Here is a 23,896-nt window from a genome sequence, read left to right on the forward strand (position 1 = left end):
AATCATAGATGATGTTGACAGTTTGAGATTATTTTTGTGAATCCCCCAAAAAAGAAAGATTATATTGTAAACTAATCTATTCCTCTTGGTATGATACACTCTGATTGTATTAGATTCAGCTGAGAGGTTTTTGATTAAATTACCTGTTAAGATTAGGGCTTTGATTCGACCACATCGGTAAGGTCTAGCTCAGGTTGAGTCCCTGCCCCCTTGGTGGGCAGATATAAATGGACACTCACTCAAGAAGACATGTGGAAAGAGAGAGAGAGTTCTGTAATTTTTGATCTTGGGGCCCCAGGGAGAGATGAGTCATTTGCCTGATAGTTTGCAGCTGATATAGAAAGCCTGTAAAGATATGAGCCCTATTCCAAGAGAGAGAGGAAATCCTGGGAGACAAGTCCTATGCCAGCCTACAACTGAGAATGGGAAGAAACTGGACCCACAGAGCCTCAAGAGGAAGAGGTAGCCCAGGAAGGAGAGACCAGGCAGAGGTCAGCAACCATCTTGCTTCAACGCATGGCAATTGACTTTAGTGAGAAAGCAACCTTGAGTTGGACTGTTTAGGGCCTTGTAACTGTAAGCTTTTAGCTCATATGAATACCCTTTATAACAACCAACAGATTTCCGGTACTTTGCATCAGTACCCCTTTGGCTGACTAATACAGATCATGTGATGGTTAATTTCATGTGTCAACTTGGCTCAGTTGTTTGGTCAAGAAAGCACTAGACTGATTGTTACTGTGTGGAGATGGATGTAAATCATTAGTCACTTGATTGCTTCTATGACAGATTACATCTACAATCAACAAAAGATGCTGCCTTTCAGCAATGAGAGGAGTCTCCTCATCCAATCAGTTGGAAGTTTTAAAGGAGAACTGAGGATTTTGGCAGTCAGAAAGAAGAATTTCTATCTCAACTTCACACAGCTAGCTTCTCTGGGGGAATTCACTGTCACTTCCATCAAGTTCCCAACTTGTGGCTTGTCTTTGGACTTGCCATTCCCCACAAAATTCCCATACTAAATCTCAATATCTATACCCTTATTGGTTCTGATCCTCTGGAGAACCCTAATACAAGTATGTTCCTATTGAACCCATCCCACTTTGCTTACTCAAACCATCCCTATACATCTTTGTTTGTCTCATTCCCCTGCTTTGGAACTTTTTATATTCTTTCAGGGTGTGGACAGTGTTTCCTGAGGCAAGATCAGAGATGTAATCAGGGAAATTGGAAACTAATAATGTAAGTGTTGAGAACTAAGAAAATAAATTTGAACTGGCTCTTGGCTTCATTTGTGTTCTATCACACTTACTCCTGCTAAATATGCCTGTCACTTTCCTTCATAAACCTTTCTATGCAGAAACTTGGGAAGATGGGGGGTTCAGAGAATAAAGAAACCTTGCCTCTTTCCAAGAAGCTGGAGAAAAAGCCATTATCCTAAAGAGCCAAAATCTCATGCTTTTCTGAAAAATTAATACATACTTGGGAAAAAATAATTACCTCTAGCTCCTGGGTAAATGTGTATGTATATTTATGTATGAGCAATCATATATCTTGGATCTCATTTTATATAACACCATTCCTCAATACATAAAACATTAACTTTCATGAATCAAGAGCACCAGTGATTGAATATTTTGTTCCAATGTATGGAACATCCTGTTCCAAGGATGTTCCAGGAATGGCATGATCATCGCTCCTTCCAAGGAGCCAAATATGCTTATATGAAGGTGTTTTTTTTTTCTTCAATATTTTTAATAACAGATGGAGAAGAAACTGCATAATGCCATAGTCACATAATAAGGGGGCACCATTCATTTTAAAATCACAAGGAGCAAATGCCCACAATGATTCTTTTCCTATATGAGTCTGCATTGTATGGTATATTTTAATAATATTCTTCAGGAGAAAGTTTATCAGTAGGTCTGGATGAAATGAAAAAGAGGAGAGAAAAAAAGGACAGAGGGGCTTGTAGGATGAATAAGGTGGAATCTGGATCTGACTGGATGATAGAATGAACCTATCATCTATAAGTCTACTTTACACTTTTTTTTTTTTTTTTGGTGTACAAAAGACATTTATTTCCTTTTATTTCAGTCTTAGGAATTTTGGGGATCTCTAAGGGAATCTCTATTCTAAATGTAAAATACTTTTGGATGATTGCTAAATAAAACTATGCTATTTTCCCTAAAATAAAGCAGATAAAAATTGTGCCCATGCTGCTAGCAACTGAAATATAAACATTCCAATTCATTTACATTATTATCACATTAAAACATTCTTTAGGAAGTTTATTTATGAATAAGGGATTACTTCAATTTGCAGATTATCCTTCAGAAAATTTAATATGACACTAAATGAAAAAAATTACCATCATATTCCATTCATTGGAACTTTATATTAAAAAAAAAAATAAGGTGGGGCAGGAAAGCTTTTCTGCAAGAGTTTCTCAAAGAGCACCTATATTTCTCCTTTAGGCCCTTAGCATGTTAAAACTCTGTAAACTAAATGGAAATTAAATAATCTATAAAGGCATGCATTTTCTTCCCATTGACTATAACTTCTATTAAAATCTATGTAAGAAAATTAGCAGCTAAGTAATTTAAAAAAAATGTTAGGGTTGTCAGACTTGCCTGACCATGCTTTGTATGACTCAGCATAAGAGCAGCTGTGCATGTTTCTATTTTACTGCCAATGGATGGGCAAGGGATATAGCTGAGTAACATGCAGGCCAGTCAAAATTTATTTAGAAACGGATTATAGCTATATTTGTATAACTTGCTTGGGTAACCTGGGCAAAAGTAGTGGCACGAGCCTCTGGCTGGTTAAAAAACACCAGAGTTGCATTCTTGATGGCTCCAACTGGATTTTACCCCTGTGAGAAGTAAAATGGTAAGCAGTGAAGGACACCATATTGCACTACTAAATTTCACTCTGAAAAATAATCATTCAATCATGGTTTCAACATTATTAAAAACTCTAAAAAAAGTCAGTCACTCAAAAATCACAAAGTATGAAAGGAATTACATTAAATATATTCAAGAGTAACATAATAAGAGTTGAGGTATACATGACTATGACATGGATTTAAATGATGCACTCTGGAAAATCTATGAAAAGCTATCAAAGAATCATTCAATTTTGGCAAAGATACAGACAAGAATTTAGTTCAAACACCTAAACAACCTCTGGGTCCATTCAGCTAACTGTCCTATAAAAAAGCATTTAGGCCTTCCAAAAGTGAAAAATTATCTCATTTTTTCCCTTTAATGTTTAAATATCATTTTGAAAGGAGTTGTAGCAAGTCTCCCATCATTTCTAACTTCTCTGCATGTGGTATTTATCAGCCTTATTCCATTCAACCAATTGAGAAAATGATCAGACAAAAATGACCGGAAGAGTAAATGCTAAAAAAGGTATTTCAGGTGGGAATGTTTCAAATTCTTGGATAATTGTCTCAATTCTCCTTTTTATTTTTTTCTAGAATAGAGACACTTAACATATTCTTTCTTAGGCTTTAACATTTCAGAACATTAAAAAGATTATCAAGTTAACTACATTTCAAAAGGTGCTCAACATAAACTGGCTGATGGCTCCAGCATTTGATTTTTCATAATTCACTCTTAGTTTGTAGAACACTCTAAAACTATAATTACAAAAAACAAAAATGGACTTTCCTTACTATAAGAGAAAAAATCTGCTATTAAAGATAATGTCAAAATAATCAAAGGGGAATATACATTAAAATTCTAATGATTCTATTTTTAAAAGAGTAACATACAACAGCAGAAATTAGGCTCTACTATCTCAGCATAGCCCAACCAACTATGCCTATACAATTCTTTATTAACCCAACCTTGAGATATTCCATTTAAAATAACAGTCTAAAGGGGAAAGCCAAACAGAAAATGGGGGGGAAAAAATAACAGTCTAGTTAGCAAAAAGTTTTCAATTAATTTCAGTAGTGCTTTGTCCCAGCCTATAAGGTTTTATTACTTTCCTGTTGAATCTCATCAGTTATTTTGTGAAACTAATTTTGTGAAATAAGTAGCTATGACCCTATTATTTATATCTTAGTTTATATTATCATCTATATTTAAAGTTTCACGGAATATCATGCTTAAATCTACTTCTATCTAATCATACACTGAATTAGCAATACTATCAACCCTATATATCAGAAAGAATGGAAAATAGCATATTTTTCTAATATTATACAATAAACATAGGAGTACTGACTAAAATAAAGTTTTCTTCTTAGAAATATATTTTTCCTAATAATTTTGTCAAATAGTCCCCAATCATGTTATCATGTCTTTGTCATGGTACTTAAATTTTATCCTTCACTCTCCTAAATTCCATGAATCATCTTATTTTATTTTATTTTATTTTAATGAAAGTAATGAGAACTTTATCTTCCCTGCCAATCAGTTCAAGCGGTGGGAAAGGGAGAATCTTTGTTTATGTCTTTTTTGGTGTGTGAAACATTGATCACTGGAACTGCTGTCTTCATTTTTGTACAGTTAAAAACTAAACATTAAGTTTTTAATTCCTTCTTTTCCATATCCCTAACTCTGTACTTATTAACATATAAATGCATCCAAAGCAAAATCTGTTGTATACTCCTCTTGTAAATCAAAGAATACTTTAAATTACCAAGACTCATACTATAATTGGTAAATTCAAAATTTTACATACTATAAACTGGTTTAAACAGCATGCACAGGTAAATGAATATATCCAACAGTAAGGTTAAAAATATTTTTTAGGGCAATTCCTCATCAATACTTTCTTTTCCTTAAAAACATTAATTAAGAAAGCATGAAACTATATGTAATATCAAGCCAAGATCCTAATCAGATTTTCTGTGAATAAATATATCTGTGTAAACTAACTTAGATCACCTTTTATGAATTATTTCATAAAAGCCAAGAATGTAACAAGTTGAAAGGTACAACTATTCTCCCATCAATCAGTTTTCTAGTATATACAATAACTACCATTGTGGGAGAATTATAAGGAAGAAAGTGAATAAACTGACACATTTTCAAATATCTAATATTATTTTCAAATACTTAAAAAGAAAAGTTCATATTAACCTGTATATTAATATTATTGAGTTCAAAATTATGAGTATTTTAAAAAATGAATCACTATATCATTTGTATACCTATATTTTAACCTATCATATCTATCATCAGTTTTGCCATGGAAAATGTATCAATAGATATTTCCTATTTTCTTATAGAAAGAGAACACACAATTTAAAAATAGCTTGATCATTTTAAAGTGACAGAAATATGTAATACTAGCATATCTTCTTATTTAAAAATTCCTACCTCTTTGCTTTCTTCCATATCTGACTCACTGCTGAATTCTTCAGTATTTAAATTTTCAAAGTCAGATTCTCCCACAGCAATTGGTACAGTCACAGTGAGGCTAGGGTTGTTTATAAATGACATGTAATCACTTTCATCCACAACATATTTTTCTACACTGCTGCCTATGCCACTGGTAGTTCCATTTCCATCTTTGAGATAATTGAGGTCTTTGCCTATTTCTACAGTGGTATGGTTGGAAATACAGCTGTCTTTTTTGTTATTTAGATCTTCAAGAGGTTTAATTTCATCTAAAGCTTTCTGCTTTCTAACAAAGGCCTTCTGAATAAATTCACGTATTTTTCTTTTAACATAATCAATTCCTTTCTGCATCCTTCCCACAGCAATCTGGAGATTGTTCATTTCATTATCATCATCAGTTGCAGCAAGATTGTCAGAACTAAATGAACTCAAGAGCAAGGCCAGGAAGAGATTCAGAACCTGAAATGCAATAGAAAAATACATGACCAGTTATTTCAATTGCTATTGACTATAAATTTCTAATATAGTTCTTGTACCTTTTTTTTTTGCTAATAGTTATTTCTTCTAGTTCATGATAAACTTATTTTTAAAAAAAGGTGAATGAAATAAAAAAAAAATACCTGCTCAATATGAAGTAATATTAGCACCATTTCCTTTCTTAGTCATTATAAAATTACTAAAGGCCATTGCTATACAAAACTTCTATATTAATCTCAGTACTAGAAAATCTTAGTTATCTAGATTGGTAGAGTGAAAAGGAAAAGAAAATTGTTGCGATGCTAAGTATTTTCACCACATAACGTGGATGTTCTGGGACATTGACAATTTATTGTAATTTTATTCCTAAAACCAATGATAGTTTCAAATGTTTAAATATTATTTTATTTTTATGTCTTTAAATCAACTTTTACACCTAGATAACTTAGTGATTAGGAAAAAAACTCTATCTATTGCTAGATCAAAGACCCATATTGTGTTTCAGAAAGTCATAGGCACCATGTTTATACAATAGTTGAAGATACTATATAGAAATGGTTGTTATACTGTAGTAATTATGCTACTATTGAGTTAAGAGATTGCAAAGCCATAAGTAAGACCACCACTATAAACTTGGTCTCCAAAAATAGGCTCTATTGGTATGAATGTGTGATAAGATTAGTGACTCTAAACCCATTCTGTACACTCAAAAAGAGATAATTTGATTAGTGTTCAGATATTCCCATGGGCAAAAAGCTGAATCATATAAATTTTTAAGGATTTAATTGACAATGTCCGCAATTCCCTGATTATTCAAGCATACAGAACAAAGGGGATATATTAGGTTGGTGCAAAAGTAATCACAGTATTGCATTGTTAAAATTTGCCATTTGATATTGGCATACATTCTTAAATAAATGTGGTTATACATGATTTTAATGTGTTTTTCTCACTTATGTTTTTTGCTAATGACTTATTACTTGCTGTTTATTTTATATTTATTTTAGACTATGGAAATGATGTTAAACAAAAAGCAAATTTGAGCAATTTTCTTATTTGAGTTCAAAATGGGTCATAAAGCAGTGGAGACAACTCACAACATCAACAACACAGTTGGCCCAGGCACTCTAAAGAACATACAATGCAGTGGTTGTTCAAGAAGTTTTACAGGGAAGTGGATTTGGTCCAATAGATAGGACGTCCCCCTGCCACATGGGAGGTCCAAGGTTCAAACCCAGGGCCTCCTGACCCATGTGATGAGCTGGCCCACACACAATGCTGAGGTGCACAAGGAGTGTGTCCCACAAGGAAGGGGGTGGAGAAGTGCAGCCTGCCCAGGAGTGGCACCACACACACTGAGAGCTGACTCAGAAAGATGACACAACAAAACGAGACACCGTTTCCGGGTGCCGCTGAACAAGAATACAAGTGGGCACAGAAGAACACACAGAAAGCAGACAACTGGGGTGGGGGTAGGGGGCGCACTGGGGAAGGGGAGAGAAATAATAAATAAATCTTAAAAAAAAAAAGTTTTGTAAAGGAGATGAGAGCCTTGAAACCTTGGCCACTCATTGAAGCTGATTCGCTTAAAACTATATGAGAAGGTGCAGAAGAACTCAATGTCCACCATTCTGTGGTCATTTGTCATTTGAAATAAATTGGAAAGGTGGAAAATTCAATAAGTGGGTGCCTCATTAGGTGACTGAAAATCAAAAAAGTCATTTTAAGTGTCGTCTTCTCTTATTCTATGCAACAATGAACCATTTCTTGATTAGATTGTGACATGCAATGAAAAGTGGATTTTATGTGACAACCAGAGATGACTAGCTCAGTGGTTGGACAGAGAAGAAGCCTCAATGCACTTCCCATAGCTAAACTTGCACTAAAAAAAGGTCATGGTCACTGTTTGTGGTCTGCTGCCATCTGATCCACTATAGCTTTCTGAATACCGGCGAAACCATCACATCTGAGAAGTATGCTCAGCAAAAAGATGAGATGCACTGAAAACTGCAACACCTGCAGCCGGCATTGGCCAGCAGAAAGGGCCTGATTCTTCTCCACAATGCTCAACTGCACGTCATGCAACCAACGCTTCTAAAGTTGAATGAATTGTGCTACGAAGTTTTGTCTCATCCACCATATTCATCTGATCTCTCGTCAACTGACTACCACTTCTTCAAGCATCTTGACGACTTTTAAAAAAAAAAATTTTAATGTCATTTTTTAAAAAAAGATAAATAGTTCACACAAAATGTTGCATTAAAAAACATAAGAGATTCCTATATACCCCACTCTCCACCCCCCACCCTGCTCCTCCCATATCAACATCCCCTTTCATCCGTAAGGCACATTCATTGCTTTTGGTGAATACACCGTGGAGCACTGCCACACCGCAAATTTTGCAGGGAACATGCTTCCACAACCAACAGGATGCAGAAAATGCTTTCTAAGAGTTCGTCAAATCCTGAAGCATGGATTTTTACACTACAGGAATAAACAAACTTATTTCTCATTGGCAACAGTGTGCTGATTGTAATGGTTTCTATTTTTATTAATAAAGATGTGTTCGAGCCTAGTTATAATGATTTAAAATTCACAGTCTGAAACCGCAATTCCTTTTGCACCAAACTGATAGCAGCAAGGGGTTCCAAATATCCTCCAGGACTCAATACAGTGGTGCTGGGTATGATTCACTTAGCATAGATGTGAAAATAAAATCTTTGAGTTAATGTTATTTGCTCATAATACTTTCTAGGCATTAAATATCCCATGTACTTTTAACAGTGGAATACAGACAGAGTTGATCACTAATTTACTTTTTTAAAAAAACCTCAATTTGTAGGAAACCCACATTTGAAACATTTTCAAGTGATTCTATTATTAGTACTTAAAATGAGTATCTTTTTTAGTGCCACTTCCAAGCTTTAGCACAGGAACTGAAGGAAAAAAGCCAAAAGTGTCCCTCTCTATGGAATAGTAAGAGATTTGGTGAGGAAGAACTTTAGTTGAAAAGGTATTTTAAGGGTTTATATGGATTTCAATAGTATAAATTATACATATGTGTTGGCAATCATGAATAATCTAGAACCGGAAGTGGTCTTGATAAGAAATAATCATATAAAACATTACTCAGTGGAATATACTGTTTTTTAATGGTTATACGATCTTTTATAGAAAATGAGGAAAATGCTTTTATTACATACCACCAGGTTTCCAATCACCATGACCATCATGAAGACAGTAAGGCACATGGTTTGGCCAGCGACCTCCATACAGTCCCACATGGTCTCTATCCACTCTCCACACAGCACGCGGAACACAATCAGGAAGGAGTGGAAGAAGTCATGCATGTGCCAACGGGGGAGTTCACAATCATTGGATATTTTGCAGACACATTCCTTGTAGCTCTTTCCAAAGAGCTGCATGCCGACCACAGCAAAAATGAAGACGATGATGGCCAGCACCAAGGTGAGGTTACCCAGTGCCCCCACAGAATTTCCAATGATCTTTATCAGCATATTCAGAGTTGGCCAAGATTTTGCCAACTTGAACACTCGGAGCTGGAAATGAAAGCATGGAGGCTGTTACTAAGCCTGCCTTCTGAAGACTCTAATTTTATTTACTGGGGAATTCCACAGCATAACTGTCTCAATTGCAGGGTGATGGATTATTTGTGTACCAAACTAATCAAGCAAATGCAGCAGTTATTTGACACCATTGGATCTTTCTTTTCCATTCTGAAATGGACTACATTGTAAATAAAAAAATTTTATCACCTAGTCCATATTGACCTTTTAATGATAAGATATGCCAATTTTTTAGAATCCTTCCTTTTATTTTTCTGTAAGGAATTAAGATATCTAAGATAAAATGGTAGCTAATTTGCAGAGAATTTGTTTCAGAGAAGATTATCATTATTTGAAAACCCAATATGGATATATTTTTCAGCCCACTTGATATATCCTGTTAAGGTTTATTAATGTAAATTGTATTAACACATAAGTTATATATGGTACAAGCAAACACCAACTACTTTCTTCAAATATTTAGATAGTTTTAATCTTGCCATAACAAGTTTGTTGTAACATTAGGCTGTTTTTTAAAACAGATTTATTACATTCAGAGAAGAAATACTTAGACTTAAATATTTTCTCAATCTTTATGTTTTTGGTGACAACTCATTATAGAGTGTAAATGACTCTTGGTCACTATGCATGATGCGTTGGTTGTACTAGCTCATAGAAGCCTCTAAAGTACCATTTACATGTATATACAGCAGTAGTTCATCTGATGTTTCAATAAAAGTTAGGCCTAGAGTAGTGCATTATTAAATGACACTGAAGGGATCCAAAGGAGAATATAGCACCAATGTGTTCTATTTATTCCTAGAAAATAATTTATGCAAAATAACTTCAACACTAAGCGAGACATTAATTTTACTTCCTTTTCCCCCAATTGCATCACATTATCTTAGAGGTCTACTAAACATTTAAAAAAGTAATTTCCCATTTCATTTGTCATATAATCTTTCCTAATTTTTATTTTATATTTTGCATCCTCTGACTTCAAATTAAATCTGTAGCTGTTCTTGAGGACTAGAGCTGTATCGGTCTCAACACAAATTTGGTGTCTGAAAGTGGCAAAATCTTGAGACTAATCACCATTAAGATAAGCCACCCACAGGAACCTGGCTTTAGTAACTATTTACAACCTCTGCTATTTACATATAAGTCATAAAAAGTTGGAGCCTACTCCAAGTAACAAAACCAAAAACATACTAAACTTTTAAATGGAAATATATGAAATGATATTTTATAACAATTTTAAAAGATCCATAGTGTTATGAAATATAAAGAATAAATGAAAGACACTTCCTTTAAAACTAACAACACATATTACAGGCCAATCTTTTGGGAGAGTGGACTTGCTGACTTGCTGCTCTGACTGAAGGAGCAGAGAGATGTGTGGGGAGGTCTGTCTGCTTATCCTGTCCTCCCTTTGTCCACTGTCTCCAATCCCAAGTCTTGGTTTCCATGAACTCAAGATGGACAATGAGCAACTTCATAATTCTTGAGCCCCTGACAGAAAGGAGGGCCCATCTCAGGCCCACCAAGTTTACCCATGGTTAAGCAAACATCAGATAACTGAGAGTTGACTATGGCATTTGATGTGATGTTGGATTTATCTGTGACTTCCTCTTTCACCTTCATCATTAGCCCTGCCATTTAATTACTAATGAAAGAACTTTTGATTCATTTGCATAAACTTAACCTATCCACTAAAGCTATGATGAAAAAGAAATTACCACAGGTTTTGAGGCAATCTGGTTGTTTTAGAAATGTTTTCAAATAATATCATAATTGCTAGAAATCGTGTAATTTCTGTTATATAAAATTGAAGACAAATTAATTATAAAAGTGAGTACTATGGATATGCGCAGTTAATTTACCAGCCGGAATGATCGGAGAACTGACAATCCTTCCACATTTGCCAAACCAAGTTCCATTAAACTAAGGCTCACAATAAAACCATCAAAAATATTCCAGCCTTCTTGGAAGTAATAATACGGATCCATGGCAATTATCTTCAGAAACATTTCTGCTGTGAAGATTCCAGTGAAGACCTAAATGAGAAATGTAGTTTATTAAATGCAGCAATACTCTTGAAAACAGTAGTCAAGCAATTTAATTTACGTCAAATAAATTTTAAAACTTGGCTTGGGTCTAGTGACCCAAATGCTTTGGATTCAAATTCAATTGTTCACAATATTTAAGGTTTCTCACATGATTAAAGTAGATTAAGACACATAGATTAAGACAATAAAACATTCTCATTCTCTTGTGGAAAGTTCATCTAACTCATCATGGACAGCTTTTTGGATCTGTCCCTGATGTCTCCGCCCTCAAAAAGCTCACCTGTTCTTTCAAACAGTTTATCTCCTTGGCTTCTGTGATCAGTACTTCCTGGGATGTTTCTCAGTTGATTTCCTTCTTCTAACAAAACTTTAATAAAGAATTTCTTCAGAGCTCTATCAGTCCTGGGCTCTCTTACTTTAATTTTATTTTTACAATAAATTTATATTTTGAAATCTATTTCTCCATTCCAGCAAACCTCTTGAGCTCCAGAACTTCATGCTCAACTGCCTATTCAATATCTCTATTTGAATGCATGCTCTACTTCTTGGAGTCTCCTTCACGCATGGTTGTTTGGGGGTCAGGCAAGGATTTGAGAGTTTGTGCACAGAACTTGATTTAAACACAGAATTTAGGGCTCCTTCTCTCCCTCCATGGTTTCCTCCTTTTAAAGACTTTTAAAGTCGATACCAAGCATTCTTCCCTCCGCCCTCCCCGCAGTTTGTCATTTGTCTTTTAGTTGTCTTAGGTATTTAAAAAAACAAAACAAAACAAATCTATTTTATTGATACACATTAATAAAGCATACAATCCATTCAAAATGTTCAATCAATGGTATTTGCTATAATCTCAGAATTGTGCATTCATCAATTTAATCATTATTAGAGCATTTTCATTATTCAGTATCTAGCATTTTGGCAGTCATAAACTCCATCTTCTCACACTTAAAACCAAAGGACTGTAGATTTATGCTTCAGTTCAAGATGCTTGCATTGCATGGATGTGGGAATATTTTCAAGGAAACAACCATGATCAAAATGTGGATCTCACTCAGTGTGCTGAGTTCCTTCTTTCTTTTAAGGGTCAAATCCCCTGCAGTTTCTGCCTACTTTTGGTTGTTATTTAAAAAAAAAAAAGTGTATGCACACGCACACATACACACACATACACACTGGGTCCAGGGTGAATCCAAAGTCATGTCATGGGAGGATCAATTTCCTGTTCTTTACATGGAACATCTTTCAGACCAGTAATAATAATGATAAAAATAAGAGCTGCCATTTTTTGTTTACCTTGTGCCCTAAATTGTGTTCTTTGTTTTATATCATTTAATCCTTACATGTGCTTCTTATAAGTCTTATTGTATTGCATTATATTTAGGAAACCCAGGCTAAGGTTGGTAATTTTCTTAAGATAACGGAGTCAGTAAAGTATATGAGATGGGCCTGAAACCAAAAATTCTAACTCAAAAGGCCATACTAAATATACCACTGCTCAACTTAATTCCCACAGAGGGAGCCTTTCCCCAATTTCCCAGGTGGTACAATACAAGCACACACAGACCTATAAATCATTGGGTTAGCATTAAGCCAGTCATTTTTGGCTCCCTTCACTTTTTATTATTTTTATTCATTATTATTATTTTTCCCCTTCTATTATTATTTTTTTATTCTTTTTTGCTTCCTTTTCATTCTTTTGAAATGTCCCTCTGTCTTTTGTCTGTTTGATTTCTAGAACTGAAATCTTTTTTTTGTTCTACAGGTACTGTGTTCCTGCCATGTAACTCAGCCTCCACAGATTCTATACTCGTATTTCTTTAACTGGGTCCCCAGATGTTGCTTTCATATATTTCAACTCTGATACTCATGCCTAAGCACTGGGCTAGTTAGTTCTCTCCTAATAAAGTGTGCTATCCTGATCCATACAATTGAAATAATTTGTTTTTCTGTTTTTTTACTAATGTGTTCCATTAGTTTCAGATTGGAACTTCACATTTTCTCCTTCATGATGTCGATTTTTCTTATATTTTCCATTTCTTTATTGCTTTTTTTTCTTTTTAGGTACCAGAGGTGGGGATTGAGTCTGGAACCTCATATTTGGGAATTGGGCATTCAACCACTGATCCACATCAGTTCCCCTGAGTTGGTTTATTTGTATTCCCTTGGATTCTAAAATTTTTTTTTCTGTTACCATATGTACAATCTAATACTATCCCCTTTTAATCACATTCAGATATATATTTCAGAGCCATTAATTACATGTACAATATTGAACTACCATCACCACCATCCATCATTTCTATCATTCTGAATAGGAACCCAATACATTTTAAGTCTTCATATTCCCTATCCCTAGCCCATCCCTTGGTAACCTATATTCTAGATTCTGACTCAGTGAGTTTGCTTATTCCAATTGTTTCAAATCAGTGAGATCATACAATATTTGTCCCTTTGTGTCTAGCTTATTTCATTCAATATGATGTCTTCAAGGTTCTTCCATGTTGTCATATGCATTGGGACTTCATTCTTTTTTACAGCTAGATTATATATATATACCACATTTGATTTATCCATTCATCGATTGATGGACACTTGGGTTGCTTCCATCTTCTGGAAATTGTGAATAATGCCATTATGAACATTGGTGTGCAAATACCTGTTCGAGTCTCTGCTTTCAATTCTTTTGGATATATACCCAGTAGTGGGATTGCCCGGTCATATGGTAGTTCTATACTTAGCTTTCTGAGGAACTGTTAAATTATCTTCCACAGCAGTTGCACCATTTTACATTGTCACTGGCAATTAATGAGTGTTTTTATTTCTCTGCACCCTCTTAACGCTTGTTATTTTTTGCTTGTTTTTTAATAGCAGCTGTTCTAATGGGTGTGAAATGGTATATCATTGTGGTGTTGATCTGCATTTCCTTGATGTCCAATGATGTTGAACATCTTTTTATGTGCTTTTTGGCCATTTGTGTATCTTCTTTGAAGAGATGTCTGTTCAAGTCTTTTGCCATTTTTTAAATTGTATTGCCTTTTTGTTGTTAAGTTGAAGGATATCTTTATATACTCTTGGTATTAAATAAGATCTCTATTTTAAAAATCCTTTGTGGTTCAAAAATCTCCTCCCACTTAGGAATTTGCTTTTAATTTTCTTGATGATATCTTTTGAAGAATAGAAATCCCTAATATTAAAATTCTAATTTATTATTTTTCTTTTATGGCTAGTATTTGTATACCTTTAAATATTCTTTGCTCACCCCAAGTATTCTGGAAGTACTTTCTGAGAATTGCCAATTTATGGAAATAATTTCCCCAAATTTCTGCTTCTGTCAATCACTTCCCAGCCACTTTGCGGAATAGGCAGTACGCCCAAAGCATATATACTGTATATTGCATATATTGACATAGGTATATATTATGAATGTCTCTGAATGAATTCTTTTAAGCCATATCTAAGCATATAATATGACAAGAACTTTTAAAAATGCAGAAAATCCAATAAAAATCCTACTAGGAATTGTATGAAACTCAAACAAATTGATTATGAAGTTTATTTGTAGCAGTAAAAAGAATTGGCAAAATCATTTTGAAAATAATGTGTTGGAATTAGAATGATCAGGAATCAAAAAATAACACAAAACTACAGTAATTCAAATAGTATGGTAATCATATGAGAATAGATTAGTAGATAAATGTAGTAGATAAATGTAGTAGAATGGACTAAAATTAGAGTTATTTAAATACAGGAATCAAATATTAAAAAAGAGTGAATTTCCCTTCAATAAGGACAAGGCAGACTATTCTATAAATACACTGGCAAAATTGGCTACCAATTGAGAAAATATAATAGTCTAATCCCTACCTCTTTCCATGTACAAATTAGTCCTAAATTGGCTAAAGAACTTACTAAAAGCTATTAAAAGCATTAGAAGGACATTCTTTCACAGAAGAGGAAAGATAATATTTTTATAATCTTGACGTGAAAGCTGACTAAAATATTCAGTACCCATAGTTGAATAATCTGACACATTGACCATGTTAAAATTTACAATTTCAGAATGGTAAAATATATCACAAAGCCAACACCTAGTCTCCAGTTCATCAGACTCACCCAGGACAACTAACAAAAGGATAATGATGGACAATGCCCATCCCAAGAAACAGAGAATGTCTATAATTGCAAGCAAGACAGGCCCACCCATCTGCCCTGTAGGATCTAAGCAGAGTGGGCACACCATTCCAAAATCCTCAAGCTTGAGTAATGAACCAACATAATGGGGAAATGCAACTATGGACTAAACTAGACATTAATACTCTAGTAATGGAAGAACTTGTAACATTGATATAAAGAGAGTGGTCACCAGAGGTTCTGAAGGGAAGGAGAGGGAAGAATAACATGGGGCTTTTTGGAAACATTGGAATTGTTCTGCACGATATTGCAGTGACAAATACAAGCCATTAGACATTTTGTCAAAGCCTATAAAATTGTGTGATGCAAAGTGTAAAACATGCCTAGTAGTAATGCATCCATGTGTGTTCATCAATTGTAACAAATGTACCACACTAATGAAAGATGTTGTTAATGGGGGAGGGTGTGAGAGAAGAAGGGGGTGGGGTGTATGGGAATCCCCTATATTTTTGATGTAATATTTATGTAATCTAAAGCTCCTTTAAAAATAAAAAAAAAAAGTTAAAGGTTAGTGACTAAGTATGTTAATAATTTTTTCCTGCTTTTCAAAAATTCCATAATGGGGAGCAGATGTGGCTCAAGCAGTTGAGCACTTGCTTCCCACATGGGAGGTCTCAGTCCCACTATCTAAAAAAAAAAAAAAAAAAAAAAAAATTCCATAGAACAAATGACACAATTTTTAGAACTAGACAAAGGAGATAAATAGGTAATTCATAGAAGAAACACAAAAACAGTCAAAAGCCATACAATTATTTATGGGAATGGCTATAAATATTAATTAGGGAAGTACTCTATTTATAAGATTTGATTACCTATATAAAATCAAGTATCAGTGCCTGTATATAATATTACCAAAATATTTATGCTTGATGAGGGGCCATTATCTGAATGACATTTGGTTGGAATAATTTGCTACTATCGATCAAAATCCAGGCTTACATATTTGAGCTCATTAATTTCATTGTAAGGAATGTATTCAACAGAAATTTTGCTTATGTGCATAAATATTTATGTAAAATGATGTTAGTCAAGTTCTTATTTGGAATGTGAAAATTAGTTTTATATATTTTGATCTGTAGGTTGGTGGCTAAGTAAATTATGATACACTTATACTACGGAATATAATGCAAACTTTATGATGTCTATGTGCTGACATGAAAAGACACCCAAACTCTATTGTTTAAATTTTTTTCAAACTCTATTTTTTAATAGGAATCATTACATCACTGATGCAAATAAAAATAGAGGACTGCATTAGAGGCTACAAATTTTTAGACATACCACTTGACTGTTATTAGCTATTTGTAGAATTGAAAGTGAAATAGGGTCCAGGGAGCTTTCACTCTTTACTGTATATTTGGAGTCACAAACTCCAGTGCCTACAGGAGCCTGGTTAATTCAAATGAGTGAAATGTGAGTTATGTCTACATAATTCCAATCAAAGGCTTTTGGAAGAGATTTATGGCTCAGTGGTGTAATCTCTTCTGATTTTTCAAAAGAATCCAATAGTGTGGATTTTTTTTTTTTTTAGGAGGTACCAGGGATTGAACCCAGGACCTTGTACATGGGAAGCAAGTGCTCAACCACTGAGCTATATCTGTTCTCCAATGACAGTTTTTTTTTTAATTTTTGAAATTTTTGTAGGAGGTATCAGGTATCGAACTTGGGGCCTTGTACATGAAGCAGATGCACAAATCCTTGAGCTATATCTGCTTCCCTGTGGGTTTTTAATTAGCTTATGCAACCAAAGACTGCAATGATTTGTCACTGCTTTGAGAGGGTAACTCAGTCATTAATACAGTATCAGGAAAATACAATATAACATAAATCAGATATGATTGATTAGAGCATATTATTCACAAAAAATAGATTTCAAATGATTAAAGATTTAAATGTTAAGAAAAACAATATAAATGTTTTTTACTTATAAAATTTTTGGAATAGGGGAGAATTTCCTAAGCAACATACAAACACATATTCATTAAAACCAAAGAATATATCCTTAATATGGCGATCTCAATGCGACAATCTATTCTATAGAAATTGAAGTAGCATTATAAAAGGTGATATATACAAGGACGTTTACTGTAGCATTATTCATGGCAGCAAAATATTTGGAACCAACTTTAATTCCCATCAATAGGTGATTGGATGAATAATTGTGATACATTCATAATATGGAAAAACAGACAGAGTACAATTTAGAGTTTCTATATATTCATAGAATTATGTCACCATCACTTCTATCTAATTTCAGAGCACTTTTATCACTGCCCTCCCAAAAAACTCTAGACCCAATAGCAGTCATTCCTCATTTTCCCCATCTGCCTCCTGATTTTATGGATTGGACTATTTTGGGCATTTCATTCATATAAATGGACTCATACAATAATTGGCCTTGTGTGTCTGGCTTCTTTCTCTTAGTATAATGGTTGCAAGGTTCACCCATGTTATAGCATGCTTCATTCCTTTCCATGGCCAAATAATATCCAAAGTATTTTATTGTATGGATATGTGGGGTTTTTAAGATAACCTTTATAATTTTGACAAAATTCCCTTCTATTCCCATACAATTTTGTTATTAGGTATTTCTGTATCTATTGAGATGATCATGTGCTTTTTTCCTATTTTTTCCCCTTTATTAGAGAAGTTGTGGGTTTACAGAACAATCATGCATAAAATATAGCATTCCTTTATACTACCCTATTATTAACACCTTGCATTGGTATGGAAATTTACAATTGATGACAGCACATTTTTATAGTTGTACTATCAACTATAGTCCATGGTTTAATGTAGTTTTCATTGTTTGTGTAATGTAATTCAGTGGATTAAAAAAATGTGTTCTTTTACCACATATATAGTTCCCTTTAAATAACATTCAGATATATATATATATTTCCGTGCTGTTAATTAAATTCACAATGTTGTGCTATCATCATTTCTATCATTCCAAATAGGAACCCTGTACATTTTAAGCCTTAACTTTCCATTCTCTATCCACACCCCATTCCCTGGTAACCTATATTCAAGATTCTGACTCTATGAGTTTGCTTATTCTATTCTATTTCAAATCAGTGAAATCATAAAAATATTTATCCTTTTGTGTCTGGTTTATTTCACTCAACATTATGTCTTCAAGATTCATCCACTCTGTTCCATGTATTAGAACTTTGTTCCTTTTTTATTCATTGGTATGGTGGTCTGTGTTACATTACTGTACATTCCTGGGATAAATTCCACCTGGTCATGTTGTATAATCCTTTTTCTATATTGTTTACTTTGGTTTGCTAGTATTTTGGTGATGATTTTTGCAGCTGTTTTTGTTATGGATTGAATCATGTCCTCCACAAAGACATATTCAAGTCTAAACACCCAGTTGCATGATGTGAACCCATCTGTAAATAAGATCTTTGAAGATTTTATTAGCAAGGTAAGGCCATACTAAATCAGGATTGGCCTTAAGTTAGTGTGACTGGAGATCTTATAAGCAGGAAATTTGGACACAGGAGGAAGGGACAAATAGGAAGAGAGATGGCTATGTGATGGAGGCAGAGATTGAGTTATGGATTATCAGCAAGCCACCACTAGAATGCTATAGGCTTGGGAGAAAGCTTGATACTGCCAACACATTGATTTTGGACTTTCACTTTCACTTTACTTTCACTTCTGTCACTCTACCAAGTATCCAGTGAAAGTTAATGTAAGTTTTAATTAAAATATATACAAAAATCATTACTGATATATTCCTAAAATTACAGGAAAAATACAAATAGAAGTAATACACCCCCCCCCCCCCATGAAGTCTCCTCCCCAAAAAATCCATCTCAGGCAATTATAAATGATATTTCAAAATGATCTGGGGAAACAGATGTGGATCAAGCAGTTGAGCACCCACCTCCCACGTGGGAAGCCCTGGGTTCAGTTCCCAGTGCTTCCTAAAGAAGAAAAACGAACAATGAGCAGACAATGCGCAAAAACAATGAGCAAGGCAACAAGCAGACAATGAGTAAAAACAAAAAGGAAGCAGGGAGTGGATGTGGCTTGAGCAGTTGGGCACCTGTCTCCCACATGGGAGGTCCCAGGTTCAGATCCCAGAGCCTCCTAAAGGAAAAACAAACAGACAACAGGCAGACAATGAGCAAAAAACCATGAGCAGACAATGAGCACAAATAATGAGCAAAAACAAGCAAACAAATGAGGGAGCCATCTCAGGGGGGGAAAATGATCTGACTGGGAATATTTTATAATTTGCTTGGTATATGTAGACATGCTCAAATGAATGTATTCTAAATATCTAAGTATTTTGCTCATTTTATTATTATATACCAATTTCTACCATAAATCATAATCATCTTTGTAATTAATGAGCAATTTAATTTCAGTTCTTTTTTTTGAAGGACCTTGTTTTTTTATTATTATTTTAAAAGAAGCTTTAGATTATATAATGTTATATCAAAAATATAAGGATTCCCATATACCCCAATCCCCTTCCCCCACTTTTCCCTATTAACAACTTTCATTAGTGTGGTACATTTGTTACAATTGAACACATATTGAAGTATTGCTACTAACCATTGTCTATAGTTTACATTATGGTTTACACTTTGTACCACACAATTATGTAGGTTTTGACAAAATGTATAATGGCCTATATCCATCTTTGCAAGGTTATGTAGAAGAATTCTAATGTCTCCCAAATGCCCCGTGTTGCACCTCTTCTTCCCTCTCCCTCCCCTTGGAACCTCTGGTGACCACTGCCTTTATATCAGTGTCATAAGTTTTTCCAGTACTAGAAAAATAAGTCTACTTTAGTCCATAGCTACAATTCCCCCTTACGTTTGTTCATTCCTCAATCTAGAGGATTTGGGATGGTAATGCCCATTCTGCTTGTGATTGAGAGGGGGCTTAGATCCCATTGGGCAGAAGCATGGAACAGATCATAATTGCAATTCTAAAATTATACATAAAACTTTGAATCTTCTGCACTATGTTTAACTGCAGCAATATATTTTTATTACAAAGAAATAGGATGCTAAACTTTTGCTCTCCAGGCATACATGGCCAATTAGTTCACTTTAACTTGAGAGTGTTATGTAAAGTTCATTATAGCAATCATCAACTCTTTTAATGGGAAGAGAAGCCCTCACTGAGCCTTACCAGGTTCCCGACAGACAGCACACTGCTGAACTGCTCCGTCATGGGATAGTGTTCCATGGCCATGAAGAGTGTATTTAAAACAATGCAGATGGTAATGGCAAGGTCAACAAATGGGTCCATCACGACTAGATTGACAAGGTGTTTCACCTTTAACCATGGTTTACAGCAGTCCCAGATCAAACACATGTTAGCAAATTTATACCAGCAGGGTGGGCATTTCTGTCTGGATTCTTCAAGTTCTGGAAGAAAAAAAGTTAGAATACTCATGAAAACTGCTTTCTTTCTATTAAGCAGCCTTCAGTTTAAGTTAGAATATTTTTTAAAATCTGAAGTTGAATTAATCTGATGGGGGAACAGGCTGAATTTCATAATGGATTTGCTGTCATAGAGAGGGAATATACAAAATGGCTGGTAAATTTTCCAAAGTTATTTTGGCTAAAGAGAGTTTCCAAGAGCCCATCTGTAATATTAAACTACTCAATAATCATATTTAAAGCTGTCAGAAACTATTGAACAGGACTTTTAGTATATACAAAACTCAATCATATTCCAGATAGGTCAAGAGGCATGGATATTATCAAGGACTTCTCTCAGGAGATGTCCAAAAAACCTTCACTAGCATACTGAATCTCAGTATCTTGGGTGAGATAAATCTTTTTGGTGTTTTAATGTGATAGTTTTGTCAGTGTCACCAGTCTGAATCAGAAAGGCTCAAATTAAGCCTCTTTCAATAGAGTCTTGCATATTAAACTCAACAGTTTTCCTTCTCCTTAAAAGAAGAGAAAATTCCCACATAATGAAACCTGGGTCTTCATTGTTGGCAAAGTTCAGTGTTTCACACAGTGGGACTCAGGCACTACTAGTAAAATACAAGAGGATCTTAATTGTTACATATGTGGAATTTTAAAATTTTCATGGTTACTTTTATATTAAATATTAAAAATATAAATATCACACCAAACCTATGATATATATATATATTTAAATACTTTTATTTAAGAAAAAGTACAATGATTTAGAGAAGAATTTTGACTAAATAATAGGAGAGAGAAGACAGAAATGCACAGATCTTGAAGGGTGATAACCAAAGTTCCAAAACTTGATTTGGTAAAGAAGTTTCAGGACTTAGGAAGTGGGAAATTATTCACCATTTTCCTTTGGCATGATGATTTCTTAATCAACTCTTGAGTGGGAAAAAGATGCACAATTTATTGTTTTCTGCTAGTATCATTGATGCACACCCTATTGCTTCTCTGGAAACATGGGACCACCACTTTTTAGAACTCAAATAAATGGAAGGACTTTTTTTCATCCAATGCATAATTGACTCTGGTCAGTAACCTTAGTATTGCTATTGTTGCTACTGGAATATCCTTCAAAACTTGTACAGTTTAGTATGAATCCAAACTTTGTAAGGGAGGAACCAGCAAATGAAACAGGCAAGCAAGACCATAGGAGATAATTTTTGTTCTGCTGATAAACATTCTCCACTAACTAATGTTATAAAGTTTACAATTTCTCTAAAGTAAATTAATTTCCTGCTCTTCTTTAATGGAATTTCATTCTAGGTAGATTCTTTAAATGTCTCTTTAGATAATGAAATTCTTAAAGTGAACAGTTATTTCCATTTCCCCTACTATGCAATTTAGTAAACAATAAAGAATATTTGAGTTGATAGAGAAAAAATATAAATTTAATTGTTATACACTAGTCATTTTGTAGATGTTTTTAAGATTCCCATGAATAACCTCATAATTACACTGAAGATAAAAGAAGGTATCATATACAGTAAATAACAAAAGAGAAACTACCAAATCTCTCTTTGCCCGTGTACTGTCAGAATATATATATGTATACACATAAAATATACATATATATAAATGTTAACTGCTACATCATAGATAAAGGGAAGCAAATAGAAATTGTATAGAAAAAGTATATCAGAGAAAAGCACAAAAGGGAATATTCAGTAGGTGTTGCTTAACTTGACACCAAGAAAAACAGAACAAAGTTGTTTATGTCCTAAAAGAAAATTGTTCAATCATTCATGCAAAAAAGAGAATCTCACACTTTGAAACAAACCACACTGAGGTGAGAACTTCAGCCACTTCTCCATTATTCCTGCATGGATTATCCACACTAAGGATAACGTATAGCTAAGATTAAAAATTGTGCTGTTCACCTTGATTTCTCAATTCACCCTCCCACCATCCTTCATGAGTATGTGACCAGGAAATATTTCTATATGTTTTTTTTGCATAGAATATACCCCAAAATCAAGCAATTTATTTTGGTTCATTCACTGCTTTTTTATTAAACATGAGGCTATTCATTTCCCCAGGACAATGGAGACTTGACTGTAGTTAAAAGGAAGGAAAACAAAAGTTTCCAGCTGGATCAACAAGACTGATTCATAAGGAGGGAAGATGAACAAAACCATGATTAGACTTAGAAGAAAAGGTCCTGAAATAAACAAATTATGCCAACCTAAGAAACCTTTCCAATATCAGAAACAAAAAATGACTATATTAAAGTTAGCTGTAGTATGCATGTGTGTGCTAGGAATTGGTAACAATCAGCCTTGACAAATGCCACATTCTAAATGTTTAGATATTATTGAATAGAGAAAAGTCAGCTTTCCATTCTATATAACTAATGGAAAACAGAATGAAAACAGATACTGTCCCTCATAAAAATACAAAGTCAAGAGCTCTGCAGGTATTAAAACCAAATTACTGTCAGTCTCCTGCTTCCTTGGTTACACTTATTTCTGGGACATCTGTTCATACTAAGGCAACACCACAAGATGTGTTTCCTTAGAGGGAGAGGTGGGTACATTCATTTTGAACACTGTATCTTAATTACTGAATAAGTCCAATCTTGTGGTGGTGGTATTTTGTTATTTTTAAAAGTAATTTCTATGTTAGCTAAAACTTAGAAGTACTAGAAGTGCAAAGTATGACTATTGATTTAGACTTACCCTGTCTCCTTCTCTACTTCCTGCTTTAGGGAGCAGACATGCTGCTGACATCGGTAGCAGAACCACTGGCAGCTTCCTCTCAGTGGTTTTGCTATG

General features: G+C 34.2%; 1 protein-coding gene across 12 annotated transcripts in view; it reads right to left on the minus strand.

The window, feature by feature from the left end:
* Positions 1-23,896, minus strand: part of SCN2A (sodium voltage-gated channel alpha subunit 2) — a 181,593-nt gene that overhangs the window by 34,042 nt on the left and 123,655 nt on the right. For all 12 annotated transcript variants that reach the window (XM_004464382.4, XM_071216339.1, XM_058300720.1 and 9 more), the window contains 4 exons: positions 20,821-21,059; positions 11,287-11,460; positions 9,041-9,397; positions 5,340-5,819 (listed from right to left, as the gene is read on the minus strand). In XM_004464382.4, coding sequence (XP_004464439.1) covers positions 5,340-5,819; positions 9,041-9,397; positions 11,287-11,460; positions 20,821-21,059 — 1,250 coding nt within the window. The remainder of the gene's footprint in view (positions 1-5,339; positions 5,820-9,040; positions 9,398-11,286; positions 11,461-20,820; positions 21,060-23,896) is intronic.

Source organism: Dasypus novemcinctus, chromosome 7 (genome assembly GCF_030445035.2).
Source record: "Dasypus novemcinctus isolate mDasNov1 chromosome 7, mDasNov1.1.hap2, whole genome shotgun sequence".
Lineage (NCBI taxonomy): Eukaryota > Metazoa > Chordata > Mammalia > Cingulata > Dasypodidae > Dasypus > Dasypus novemcinctus.